The sequence below is a fragment of the Phycodurus eques genome, chromosome 3, assembly GCF_024500275.1.
Source record: "Phycodurus eques isolate BA_2022a chromosome 3, UOR_Pequ_1.1, whole genome shotgun sequence".
Taxonomy (NCBI): Eukaryota; Metazoa; Chordata; class Actinopteri; order Syngnathiformes; family Syngnathidae; genus Phycodurus; species Phycodurus eques.
Window position 1 is genome coordinate 11109961 of NC_084527.1, and position 15040 is coordinate 11125000.

Genomic DNA, 15040 nt, shown 5'->3' on the forward strand with positions numbered 1-15040 from the left:
GTTGAAGATGGAGTCTAAAAATAGACGTGCACACGCAAGAATGAATAAATAAAAGTAGCGAACGGCATATCAATCATTGTAACGGAGTAAAAGTATCGATCCTTCTTCACATAAATACTCAAGTAAAAGTAAAAGGTGCGGTGCATTTAAAGTACTCTGACAAGTACAGTTTATGGAAAATGTTATTTGAGTAAATGTAACGGAGTATATGTAGCGTTATTACCCACCTCTGATCGAGAGAAATAAAAGGAAAAACATGAGGACATATTAAACTCAGACAAAAATCAAGTAACTAAATGTTAATAGCTACAAATATGTAAACAATGTGGGCTTTCTACCCAGTGTTATAGCAGAGAGGAATCAACTTTGAAGAGCTAACTAGCAAGCAAATTAATAAAATACTGTAATACACAATAATGCTAAACAGCCACACAGGGACCGGAACCTGCACAACTTCAGAGGCAGTTGACTTGAGAGGTTCCACTGGAGTTATTGATAAATTCACTTTGGCACCAGACTCATCCCTCGTTCCTCTGGGCAGGGTGTGAGCATGTCGGTCTTGTGTCGTGACGTCGCCTGGCTCACAGAGGAGCTCTTGTTCAGGAACAAAGATGTCGGATTTGGAGGAAGTCTAACAGAGGTGGTCCACTACTCCCTAGCACTGCTCGCCCCTCACCTCATCATAGCGGCAGTGCCGTTAAGGTTGGTTGTTCAGAAATCAAACAGATGAATATCCATCCATCCATTTTCCGTACCGCTTAGCCTCACTAGGGTTGCGGACATAATGGAGCCTATCCAAGCTAACTGGGCGAGAGGCACGGTACACCCTGAATTGGTCGCCATCCAATCGCAGGGCATATATAAATAAACAACCATTCACACTCACATTCACAATATACGGGAAGTTTAGAGTCGTCAATTAACCTACCATGCATGTTCTTTCGACCTTCAGGCAAGACCCTTTAATTGTTCCTCGTCCTACGCTTGCTGCCACACTTCACTTCGACCTGCAGGCCCAGATTGTCACCCATACTTTTATTTTGGAAGCAGTTGGCGGTGAGTGATTTTGCATGCATGTATTTTGGGAAGATGGCAGAACCTTCAGTTAACACTTAAGTCATGTTGAGCCCTTATGTTCTCTTTGCATAGTGGTTTGTAGGAGGCTTTGGCTGAGACTTGCGACGGTTGCGATGGCAGGATGGAAAATCCATTTGAAACACGATATTTTAAAAGTTGAAGGTGTTATGGAGATACAACAAGGAGAAGACTGCTAATGAGCTTTTTTTGTTAACAACCAGAGAGTCTTTCGTTGCCATTAGTGAAACTACGTCTGAAATTTGTTCTTTTACCATTTACTGTTGCCCCCTGCTTGAAATGTTTAGATTAATGCCGTCATTGATAAGTCAGTCATGTATGAAAAGTTGAATCAGAAGCAACCAGATCTGCTTGTCTTAGCGGGGAAAAAATTTATTAATTCATTTTTTTTCTACACTTGGACATAGTTACCACTCTAAATTTCTGTCATCTCAGCAGAAATATGACATTATTGGGAAGCTGAGCTGCATTGGCAAAAGTTCACACACTCCAATAATGCTGTTTAGCTGTTCTTGTGTTGTCCTACACTGTAGACACCATATGGGCCATTGTGAAAAACTGAACAAAGTTCTCTTTTCCTGGATTTTAAACTTTGTGTACATTTGTGCATGTTTATGTAACTCACAACTGACCATATGCATTATTTGACCCAGCATCCAATTACATTATAGGGGATGTTGATTCTCACAGTTTTGGTGAAATCGAATCTAACTTATTGTGACACATAAAACGACCACACTGTTATATTCATCCTAGCAGCAATTTAATTTAAACCTAATTAATTGGGTCCAACATAATCAGAGATATCAAATATTATTGGGGGGAAAAGAATGTGCCAAAAACGGTTTAATTCTTTACACTTTAGGTAATTGTCTCATTACTGTAGGTTTTTACAAAGTACAATATTATAAAGTGCTATATTCCTTATTAGAAACACATTACAACATTTTCCATGCTTTTCAAAAGGGGAAAAATTATTTCAGAAAGAGTGTTTTAGGTTACGAGCGTGGACATGGAATAAAGTCGACTCGTATCTCAAGGCACCACTATGCGTTGAATACAGAAGCAAATGTCCAAACAATTCCAACAGGCCGTCTTGTTGTTTTGCCAGAGGGCATTGTTAATTTTGCAGAAACTCTGAATTTCATCCTTGTAACCAGCAAAAACTAAGACTACATTTCTTTTAACCACTCGAACATGTCATTGTGTACTTTTTTTAAAGGTGTTTTCCTTGAATCACCAACTGTTCTTTGAGACTCTTCTGCTAAGCCAACTGGTTTTCAGCTTCCATAGGTTCTATAAAAAACATGATTTCACATTCTCAGCCCCTAATCAATCTTTGCCGGCTGTGTCGGGAATGGATGGCTCTCAATCTCAGTCCACACGCTCACAGTGACCATCTGCTCAAGCTTGATCTGCTGACTTTCGCCTCCCAAACACTTGTACTGTAGATTGCTCTTACTTTTTCCTCATCGTTCTTTTTTCAACCTGATTGGTCAAACTTGTTCTTGAAAGTCTGGTTCCTATCTGTGGCTCCACCACAGTAGGCCCTAGAGAGTTAGTATGTTCCTTTTAAAGTTTCATCTCCTTTCATTCTTGCACTCTATCTCCAGAGCCTCAGGATATATAGTAGTTCTTATTTTGGTCCTGGTTGTATGTGTCAAAAGCCGTGAAAACATACTGTATTGCTGTCTGAAAAGACAGACTCAGCCATATGTCGCTGAAAAGTCTACTCAGAACAATGTATCAGCAACTACTACTAAAATTCTGAAGATGAAGGTAAAATCTGTAATGTCACAGTACGAAGAGGAAACAAATTCGCTATACACAAAGAGTTTGACGTTCCAATCTTTATTTATTTCAGAATCTTGACAGAGCTGCTATTTTACAACCATAGCCATGACAATGATAAACTTGCGCTTCGTTGATGGCACATTCTTAGTGCTGTTTACAAAACTGACTGACAGTTGATTGGCTGTCAATCTCATTAGATTTTTGTAAGCACACTGTGTTGTTTTTTTGTTTTTTTTACAGGAAGCTACAATGCCTTTTGATAATGGTCTATGTGCACAATTTATTATGTCAGCGCGATGTATTTCAGTAGCGGAAGTGAAGGTTTTGGGCAGCCAGCGTTATGAAACATTGGCTTTACCCTCAAATGCTTAAAATAATCCTAACTGTAGTCAGTTTACACTTTATTAGGTACACTTGCACATTCTCAATGCAGTTGAGTTGTCAAAAATTCTGCCTTTGATTGACACTGTCAGAGAGGTATAAATTTAACAATCTGTTTATTGCACTAATAGTTTACAGTGGTGAAGAACTGCACTGAATCTATTGCAGTGGAGATTATAATATCTTAGTAATTGGTGTGAAGGCCCTCTTGGACTCGCCGATTAGTATTATACTTCTTGGGAGGGCTTAAACATGCTTGAAAAGTCACAAATTTGCAATAAGTGCATATGTTCCGTTGAATTATAATAAATTGTATTTTAGAGGACCCTAATACAGCTGGAAAGTTAAAAAGGTTTTGCCCCTGACTCCAATTTCACTGATTGACACGTAACTCCATGGACATTTCTATCACAACAGGACACATGATAAATTCTCAAGGATCCATGCCCGAAATGTTAGTGGAAGTCGGCCATTTTGGTTTGAGGCAGCCATTTTGATCGAATTCTAGTGCTTGTACTTTGATGAACTCCTACGAGGGAATTCATCCAATTGATCCCCATTTGGAGGTGGCGCCATCTAATGTGGTCTGTACATGACCTCAAAATTTGATGGTCATTTCAAGGATAATTGTGATTGAACCTTTTCTGGGACATACAGTAAATATGTAAGTAAGTAATTAGTAACACTTCTCCGTAAGATGAACCACACATGTTCAGCTCTAAAGGGCATTTCAATGTGTGGCTCATTCCACGCTCTATTAACTTATATAATAGATAACAGCTCTCCACATTTCGTGAGACGAACTCACCATTTTAAAGCTCTCCAAAAATGTGCTGAAATACAAGTGCCGTATGTGTGATATATGCTTACAAGTAACTTATGATATTTTTTTTGTGTGCGTGTCTGTTTGTTGTAAAGTAATGCATATTTCTCCCAGCATGTGCGGTGTCAGCCATGCTATATGAGATTGCAGGCAGTGGCGTCAGCAGCAAGATGAGCCCCGACAGCGCAGATGGAGACGAAGTCAAAGGTGACTTGGAATTTGATGTGGTGCTCTGCCAATCCGAGCTGACTGAAAAAGCCCTGCAGCTCTGCCATCTCCTGCCTCCGGGCTTTAGACCGGTGAGTTTCATTTCATATCACACACACGCGCGCATCCGGTGTGCCTCATACAATGGATGTTTAATGGAGCTGAACAGTGACTCACCCTGCTCTGCTGGTGTTGAATTGTGTCCACGTGCTGTGTGTTTGTACGCAGTTACATGTGTACACACTCCATCACGCTGACTTCAAGGGCTCCCAATCGGAGGCAGATATACTGTTCCTTTCTCTGTTGGCCCACCTTTCATTTGAGCAGCCAGTCTTTCTTTTCTACTCTGCTTGCAGCAATGTTGCTCAGCCTTTTCTTCCATGGAAAAATATCGCTCCCACTCATGCATCCCGATGGCCGACTCTGCTTCTCCATCTCTGATCTCATCTTCATCTCCACCTCATAGTCGATGCTCTTTGTCACCTGTCTTCCTCTGCTTGTCTTCCATGTGTGATGAGACTGAAGCTGTTTGCTCCTCTCACCTTCTCTCTCATTTATTCCCAAATTCTCCAGCCCTGCCAGTCTTCTCAAAGTTTCGCACTGGATGCAATTGACAGTCTGGTGCGATGTGGCATCTTGATCATGGAAGAAGTAAGATGCGTTTTTCATAGTCCTATAAATGTATACTGAGACATAACACAATTCCTTCCAGGATGCCAATCAATCACTATTTTAGAAAGCAATGGAGAATGAATGAATTTTTTTCAGAATAAACTGTTCATGAAACCTTTTAACTGTACTGGCAATATTTAAGTAGCGTTCTAAAATTCTTAACTGTCTTAAGTTGATCGAGAAAAACTTAAAAAACTTAAATGGAGAGTTTGCATTTAAAAAATAAATCATAAATAAATAATTCATTATTATATTTGTTAAAACAGTCATTATGACTTGACAGTAGTACATGATCTGTGAAAAAAGAATCAGCCCTCTCTGGCCTCATCTTGTGCCTCTAATTTGATAAAGAAACCACCATGGAAAAACAAACAATCAGAGACATATGGCATGACTTACGAGGTTTCAATCTTTTTCTTACATACTTGCGGACACACTCATTACGAGCACACTCCCGTGGCCTAGCAAAAAATAAAACTCCAAACTGATAACATTCATTGTTATAGTAACGATCCATTATGAATGAGATGCTTTTCTGGGGTAACAACAAGGTACCAGGGCAGCGGGAGGCCACAGGAGTGTTATTGTGACAAATGATTGATGAGGCTAACCGCTATTTTCATCCACAACCATCTTAGTTTATCTCTGACCCGCAAAGTGTTGCTTTGTTGCCGGGACATTTTGCTGCTCCACGGACTGTTGTAGCCCAGCGATGGCAGCAGACAGACAACTCGAAAGTCCATTGATTTACATACAAACTGTATTGATGTGGCGTAGTAAACTTGACGTCGTTTCAACCCCTAGTGAATACGCGGAGGATGACAGTCTTCTGGGGGGGGGGAACTATCTGATTAAGTACTTGTAAACCAGGAGATCTCATATTTGATATTTGTTTCTGTCCATGAATTGATGCACTTCATTTGCCTGCAAACATTGTAGAATGTCTTTCTACGTAGGTCCAGAGGGACAATCCAATCTGTGATTTCTGGAGGCGAGAGGGTGCATTGACCTGGACCCCCACAGATGAGCTGTATCAAAGCGATTCTGATTGTGAGGAGGAAGACCCGTGTTCCTACAAGGTACCCAAAGAGCACCATTGACTTTTTCTGGCTCCATCACATGCCACAGAGACGCACCTGAAGTCTTCTTTATACTCGCGCGGACGGCGACCGCGCTGACGTCACTGCGGCAGTCCCTCGCGTACTTTGCCTTTATACTCGAGCGCAACCCATGCACGGTGTTTTGAAAGTGTGCTGCAGTTCTCCTCCAAGTCGGGGGTGTCGCTACAGCTGGTATTGGATAGGACACCACAGGTTGGAGTTTCCCCTTTTTGCCATTTCCGGTAGCTGTTTTTACTTTCCTTTCAGTAACAAAGAACAAAGCAACGACAATGGCGACTGCGACTGAACAAATGGACCTAGATGACCAGATGATACGTTTAATTATGCTACAAAATCGATCGAGAAGGCGGCGACGTAGATTGTATGTAGAACCAATGGTCACGCCGGTACGTCATCACAGCATGTGACTAAAACGGACCAATTACGAGAGATGATCTCCGCGGCCTTCGACGTGCAGCAACTATTTTTGTCAGATGCGCGGCAAGCTACGCAGACATGCTGCGCGGGGCAATTTGTCGGTCACGTGATGCAATGCGGACGTTGTTGACCGCGGGAGTATAAAGAGGCCTTGAGGTTCCACTGTATGTAGGTAGAATCACGTTAGATGTTGACCCATTTAACAGAAGATGGCAGCTTATGAGGGTGCAAACAGGCCACAACAAAACTAGCAAAGCCACAGCACGAAGGACGCATTTGATGAGAGTACATCTCCATAACAAAAGTAGCAACGCAGCTTAGATGCATTACTTGAATACCAATTAGCAATATGTGTGTCAGCTTTAATTGAAAGCTGTCATGAATGCATATGTGACTTTTCAAAGCATCACAGGGCAACTAATCAACTCCCAAAGCGTGCGCAAAGTGACTTTGAGGTGAGTGTAAAATGCTTGGAAAAACAGGATCTTAATGAATAACATCAAACCACAACGAACCAGAAATGACATCTACAAACCACTCAATTTGCTTGCCTCTTTTCTTTTTACAACAGAGCAATAGCTTATCTAGCATTCAAATCTACACTGATGAGTTTTTTCAGCAATGTTTTTCATCTAAATGTTCTTTTTGAGCTGAAGCTTTGAGAGAGAGAGAGAGCGCGAGAGAGAGGCAACTCTTGCCTCAGAGAACATTTTCAAAGCTACACATGATTCAAAACCGTTATTGCATTCACCGGTCTTCAACGTAAGCAGTCTTTCTCTGTGCTCAGACTTCATTTAGAAAGACAAAAGGGAGATAGTTGCATTCAGATATTTAATGTTTAATGCAGCATTTGGAATTTCAAAATTTTCTTAGGCTCTGCTTTCCCAGTCTATATGGTCTGTTTTGTTGTCTATATTCGTGTTACTTGGTGGTTGTTGGCCGTAAGACCTTGACTATTAATATCTTTTTAAAGAAACTTTCTAGATATTGCATATCAAATATTCATGTGGACTACTTCTGTTTTCCTTTCATAAGTTCAGTTGTATGGCTTGCTCGTTTACTCAAGACCCTGCTTTATTAAGCTAATGATTGATAAATCCTCTAGCAATATAATTCAGTCTATGTAATGCTGAGTCCCATCCAGTTCTTAACAGCTTTATCCATGATGGGGGAGTCTCACTATTATATTCAGTTTTACTATTCATTACAAGCTCTTACTTCTCTGCTGCCACCTCGGCTCTGCCACCCTCAGCTGTCTGAGCAAAAACACCTGTTTAGCAAACCATGCCAATTATTATCTTTTCATCAACTGACCATTCTCTTTTAGCCCAGTGTTTCCCAGTCTTTATTGAGCCAGGGCACCCATTTTACTCATCTCAGAAATTTACATAGTCTGTATGAAATTTTGGCCTGTTACTTTGTACACAAAGCTATTATGTTGTATGAATGACAACTGGTGGGTACACACCTTCTGCCATTTCGTGGAACAGGATTTAATTTGGGGACAAATTAATTGAAGCTGATAATTTGTGAATCATTGTTTCAGCCCACTGTAATAATCTCAATGGCATACGGAGCAGACTTGGAACGGTTCGGTGAGGTCCGTTTGCCATAATAACATACTCTCTTGTGAGGTCTGAGGATTTATTTCCATTTCAAATAAATGCTCACATTCCATTTGTTTCTACATTTTGATTGCTCATCATCTCATGATATCCTCTTAACATGGTGTGATGGTGTCAAGTATACTCACTGGCCACAATACCTTCACGAGCTAATGAGATCCAATGCCAAAGGTGTATCAAAAAACATATATAGTACATTGGAACCTCAGGTTACGAGCTACCCTTTTTACAAACAATTCAGGTTACGCCCAAAATTTGCGTCAAAAATATACCTCTATTTTGCTGCTTTTTTTTCAATTTGTTGACAGTCATCGCACAGACAAACAGATGGATTCTATATTGTTTCTTCTCGCACTGTGTAACCATCATTGGCTCTGTACGTCACCAAATACAACAAGTGTACTATAACGTCTTCCAAAGATACAGTACACGGGAGATGGTAGTCGGTTTATCTCACCTATATTGCAAAGCAACGAACACGACTACTGTGGGCGTAGTTGATGCCAAAACGAAACAGAAGTTACGGAACAAAACGATTCTGCACTTCCTAGACACATGAGTGAAACCCACCCCCCCCCCCTTTTTTTTTTTTTCTTTTTTCTTTTTCCCCCCGGGCTTCCCCGCACGTCAGCAGCGACAATGCGTTCAAAGACACCCGGAAACATCAGCGTGCAGAACAGGAGTGACTCGCCACAAGCCTTTCAAAAATAGCACACGACGACGACGTAATGCACATTATAGGACTATCTATTTTATTTTGCTCACAATTAGACTAGAGAATGGCTCCAAATAGTTAGTCACAGGGAGGCTGCGACTTCAAATAAGGCTACCTTCTACATCAAGTTTTTAATTGTGAGAAAGTGTATTTGTTCAGGGGGAAAAATTATAAAAGAAATGTGCAGCAAATTGAGTCATGTGCAGACATTTATTGAAAAGCATCACCCTAATAAAACTGTGGCCAACAGAGCAATCAATATTTTCAGAAAAATACATCCATCCCTCCATCCATTTTCTCTTACCACTTATCCTCACTAGGGTCGCGGGCTGCTGGAGCCCATCCCAGCTATTCTCGGGCGGGAGACGGGGTACACCCTGAACCAGTTGCCAGCCAATGGCAGGGCACATAGAAACAAACAACCATTTGCACTCACATTCACACCTATGGGCAATTTAGAGTCTTCAATTAACCTACCCTGCATGTTTTTGGGATGTGGGAGGAAACCGGAGTGCCTGGAGAAAACCCACCCAGGCACGGGGAGAACATGCAAACTCTACACAGGCGGGGCCGGGATTTGAACCCCAGTCCCCAGAATTGTGAAGCAGATGTGTTAACCAGTTGTCCACCGTGCTAGCTCAGAAAAATACACCTGAATGAAATTACCCCATGTTATTATGGAAGAAAAAGAGCTGTTATCCCCTTGCCCTTTCTCCCCTAAATTAAAGTTATCTCCCCTAAATTAAAGTTATCACAGTTATCATGTTTGTATAGTGTCTTATTTCTTTATACTGTCGTAGTGATTCATTTCTATGTTGTTGTTTATTTTTAATCATGCACTGATAAAAAATATATAAATATAACTTAATTTTGGACCTGGAACAAATTAATTGCATTTCCATTCATTTCAATGGAAATGAATGAAATAAAATGAAACATTCAGTTTAAGAACGTTTTGGGTTACAAATGGGGTCACAGAACAAATTAAATTGGTAAGCCGAGGTAACATTGGAGAACAATTTGAAAAAAAATCTGTTGCTTTAGATTTTTGTGCTGATTAAAACTAAAATTGACATGCTGATTGCAAAATTGCAGTCAGTTTTTTTCTACCACGTCAAGTTTTTTTCTCCATAGCTTACCCTCAAGATAAGCAATTCCACTGATTAGCTGTGGTATGACTTGCCATCTGATTACGATTGGACTCATCTACAGCTACGTGGCAACTTGTTTGTGCAATTGAGACAGTGCAGTGAGAGGTGTGTGCAGCTCCCAATAGGTCAGTACTATCAATATCTGCAAACAGAAATCTAGCATAGTAGGAATGAAGAGGATTTGTGCTGGCTTTTCTCTTAACCTTGTACAGGAAGTCCTCGAGTTACGACGCATTCGACCTACGACGTTTCGACTTTACGATGCCCGTGCCTCGTCCGCCATTTTGTCCCCAGCACCATAGTGTTTCTGCTTAGCTAGTGCATAGTGCTTGTCTGTGTTTGTGCGCTGGGAGTATCTTTGCCCTTTTCGTCCTCCTTTTTTCACACTCTCAGCAGTAATGGTGAGTATAGAATCTTATTTTTTGATTTTAATGTATTTTAGTTTCTTTAAACGAATTGTTAACCTTTCCTGCTACGGTCATCTGACCGTGGTCGCGACACACCTTCTTCATGTCCGAGGTTGTCCTCCTCGGGGTTAACTCCTTTCTCTCGTTGCACAGCTGGGCTGGCTGGCGGCAACAATAAAGGCACGAAGCACAGATTTGCGGCTTTAATGGCTTTATTAGCTCCTCTGCACATTTAATGTCAACGGGTCCTCCGCTATTCGCTACTCTTCCCCGGTCGCCGTCACTACACTTTCCACTGTACACACTCGCACTTGCACGAACTTCTTCCTCTTTCACAGTCCCGCCGGACGACGCCTGCGCAGTCCCGTCTCACTCACACAACGACGCACACGCCCACACACACTGAGCTTGCTGTCACAATCACGTGGGACTATACCCGTAACAGAAGTATTTCAACGTAAATTTCGACTTTAACGGTGAAATTCGGGTTACGTCGCCAGCGTAAGAACGGAACTCGTTCGTAAATCGAGGACTTCATGTAATCTTGGGCATACCGTTGTAAGTTCATTTTATGCATTTTTTGTTTGTTTTCAAAGTTTGTACGTATTCCATCTTTGTGTTTTATTTTAAATAGTTATATATTTACTTTTTTCCACTTTGTTCTCACTTTATTCAAAAACATGATGTGATAGAGAAAAACAGATCGGTTTTGGATTCCGCACCCAGAAATGTGTTAAAAACAGCTGTCAGACCTAACTCAACAAAAAGTGTGTTCCCCAGTGTAATAATACTTCACATTGATAACACTTTTACTACTACTTTATCAATGTACAGTCTTGTTGTATGTGATTGGTTGTGTACAACTGTACTGCAGCATACTGAAACATATCTATTTTTATTGAGGCGTGAGTGGAGGGGAATATTAGAAACCCCTTTGAGTGTAGTTCTGTTCAGGTGTGCCTAATAAAGAGTCTGGTGTGTGAATTTGACTTTGTATTAGCAATTTTAATATACGTTTTCTAGGCTTTACACGATCAGGATTTTTGGGACCGATCAGCAAGTTTAAAAGAACGATGACCGATCACCGATCCAATCACAAGATGGAGCAATGTGTCTTTTTAAATGACTTGTTCATTCATTTACTTAATTGCTAAAAAAATTACATTTGCAATAAATATATCTTTGTTCATCTATTTACGCCAGTGAGGGATAGTGATAGACGGAACAAATAAATGCTCTTCTACTAGATGGCAGGAAGTACATACAGTAAGTAATTAATGTATCCACTCTTTCTGACATTTTTATAGTGATAGACAGAACAAATAAATGCTCTTCTACTAAATGGCAGGAAGTACATACAGTAATTAATGTATCCACTCTTTGACAGTTTTTTTTTATTGATGTGACGTGACATTTTTTAATTGTAAAATATGTGCCTTAACTCCATAAAGGTTGGAAATCACTGCTGTAGTCAGGTCATGTATTCTAATCAGTCAGGTCAAACAAACATTACAACATGATAGAAATAATGGGTGCTAACTTACTGTAATTAAATTACTTTATTGTAATTACATCACACACACCGGAACTTTAGAGTATGATTTGACACAACGCCGGTACAACCGTTAGTGCTAGTACTAGCTTGCTAGGCTACATAACGTTTTGTTGCCTGCTTGTGAGCCGTATTTTATTAAAAGTACGTGAACATACCTCAAGCAATCCTTGAATTAATGTCCTTTCCCGAGCACCGGTGACCACCAACACACGTTTAGATAAAGCCCAGTGATCGTAAAAAACGGGATGCGGTGGTATCGGAATACACGATTTTATTACAGTAGTCTGACATAGTGTAATCGTGAAAGACCAAATGTGTCTTGTCGTCTGATCCATGCATTACGTGTTGTTTGTGTCAGACGTGTTGTCTGTCCCACACTGCCGACGTTTTTTTAAAAAAATAACTTTATTGGCGGTCAGATATTTACAGTACTATGTCAAAAGACACGCGATTTAGGCTAAAAATAAACTCGCCTTTGGATTCAAATATACCGTACACAATGGCGACGCGGAGTAAATGTCTTTTGTGGAGCCGATCAGCATAAAATGCTAATTATCGGCCGATACTGATCAGGCTGATAAGATCGGTGTAGTCTAACATTTTCCTACAATGAGTCTGTATGTCTATATGTACTGCTGACTTTGCAGCATGCCGCCGTATTGAAAGCATCTACTGTATCCTCTAAAGGCAATAACAATGCCTTCATGGTTTTTTATGATTATAAGAACCAATGCAAATAATGAAATTTTGTAGAACTAGCTTCACAATCCATTTTAAACCCTTCCATTTTCTGTATATATTACATCATTAAACAATTCATACAGGCCTTCCATACTTTATAGTAAATTTGGAATGCATGAATTCCCAGAAGAACACCTCATACTAATAACCCCCAAAATAGGTAATACAATTAAGGTAAGATAGGACTGGACTGTAGAGCACATGAAGTATTATGAACAGTATATCCTTGCAAAATTTAAATCTGTAAAAAAAGAAAAAAATATCTGGATTATCTTGGATTAAGATTTAAGGATGTGGAATATGTTTATTTTTAACAAGTTCAGATGGCATTTTCACCATTTTAGGGGGGAAAATAGAGATTCTCATGTAAGGAAAAATGTCAAAATATATGCCCCCTTCCTTTGAATTTCTGACCTTTACAAAGGAAAACTCACTGGAGTATTCAAGGCAATAACTGATGTAAATGTCATAGTACCTTGCTTCCTTATTGTTGTTCACTCAGATGTGAACCTTAGTATGAAAGTAGCGGACGAGCATGGATACGTCCTCTGGGGGCCTTGAATGTTTTTATGAACTTTCATAACAATCCATAGCACAGTTCCTGAGTTATTTTAGTCTGAGGGGAAAAAATGAGCCAACGGGCTGCTGGACAAAATGACAAAAAAACAAAATTAAGAGACCTATTCTGCTGTATTTCTGTGTGGCTAGACAGGCCATCTGACAGTGACATTTCACAGGAAGTTCAGCCTAGCAGAGAATGTTCTTTCCTTAGTGAACTCTTCCAATCATCCTCCCGTTGACGTTCCTATCAACCTCTTTCTTGCCCCCTCATTTCTAGATAAGCCAGCCAAATCACTGTCCCGACATGCTCTTCTTCCTCTGTAACATGCTGGCCGGACGTCTGAGGGTTCTCTGCTGGACTACCACATTCCTGGACCACCTACACACTCCTCTGCCAGGTTAATGTCTTGGTTTGACTTCACCGTTCCAGAGAAATGAAAGCAAAGTAACAGCTTCTCTCACCATACTACGTATTGATGTGTCTTTTTTAGTCATATATTGTATAAGTCATAACTATACATTATACAGTGGATTCTCAAAATTTTAACCCTTTTACATGTGTAGAACTGACCAAAATGTTGGAGGGAAAAATCCCGCAAGTGTGTGTTCTGTTTTTCCTTTACTTTTTGTGTGTATTTCATGATGCCTACACTTTTATGACTATTAATATATTAAATACACAGTGGTGCCTTGAGATATGAGTGATACAACTTCCAAGTTTTTCAAGTTAAAGTGCTAGCCCTTGTTCAGACGATATTTTTGCTTTGACCTGCGACCACAGACTTGAGATACGAGTGCTGTATGTTGGTAGAGAACTCAACTCACTTCGCAACAAGCAGCAGTTTGGCAGATCGTGAACAATTCTTCAAAAAGGAGGCTTCAAGCTATTTTTTTTTATTTTTTTTAAGTTTGTTTTTTTAGGGTTAGCTGTTTAATGCCACTCCCAGTTGGAATGTATTGTCACACTAAACATAAAATGATGAGAATTCCACATTATGTATTCAAAACACAATGCAAAATGCCATAGGCTAACGAATAGCATCGGTGCCATATGTTTTAACTCTTTGAGGAAACTAATATTTGAACACAAACGGTACACATATAGACAGACAGTAAAACAATACTCATAGGCATATATTCTTTATTATTTGTGAAAAATGACCAATATTACTGCATCTTACTGTGTCAGTTGTGAAACTCTTCCTCGTCCGCGTCTCTGTATATTGTCAAACTTTCACTGTGTTAGCATATCTTCTGGCATTTGGGGATTATATTATATATCTTATATTATAGTGAACACCAAATGACCTGTCCAGACAAGCGGAATAACCTTCCTTCTCTCCGGCAGAAGCCCATTTTGTGCCTCAGCTGTGCTTTCATCTGTGTGAAACAGCAAATAAGAAGAAACAGTACTACGGTGAGCAAATGTCCATCAAAAAACACACACCTCCGCACATACAGAGACAAAATCCTAACTGCCTAATTGAAACCACTCAATGTAAAAAAACAGGTTGGAATAATGGCTTTGTTCCATTATTCCGACCAGTTTTTTTCTTTATTGGATATCTGTCTGTTCTTTTGAATGATGCGTGCTTTTGTGTGGTATCTCGTAGAGAGCTGCTCACAGGAGGCTGCTCACGCTGCAGTTGGAACACTAATAGACCTGGGGGTGAGTGACAGTCTTTATATATGCTTTGTGTTCAGTGAATATACATGATAAAATATATATATAAGACCTCACATCAAGTAACTGAACCCAACTTTTCACTGCCCTT

At 40.1% G+C, this 15040-nt stretch overlaps 1 protein-coding gene across 1 annotated transcript in view; it reads left to right on the plus strand.

Moving 5' to 3' along the window:
- The window catches only part of gpat2 (glycerol-3-phosphate acyltransferase 2, mitochondrial), a 72554-nt gene that overhangs the window by 52219 nt on the left and 5295 nt on the right, over positions 1-15040 (plus strand). The window contains exons 15-22 of the mRNA XM_061672010.1: positions 542-702; positions 953-1056; positions 4208-4392; positions 4874-4951; positions 5929-6051; positions 13543-13663; positions 14614-14682; positions 14879-14934. Coding sequence (XP_061527994.1) covers positions 542-702; positions 953-1056; positions 4208-4392; positions 4874-4951; positions 5929-6051; positions 13543-13663; positions 14614-14682; positions 14879-14934 — 897 coding nt within the window. The remainder of the gene's footprint in view (positions 1-541; positions 703-952; positions 1057-4207; positions 4393-4873; positions 4952-5928; positions 6052-13542; positions 13664-14613; positions 14683-14878; positions 14935-15040) is intronic.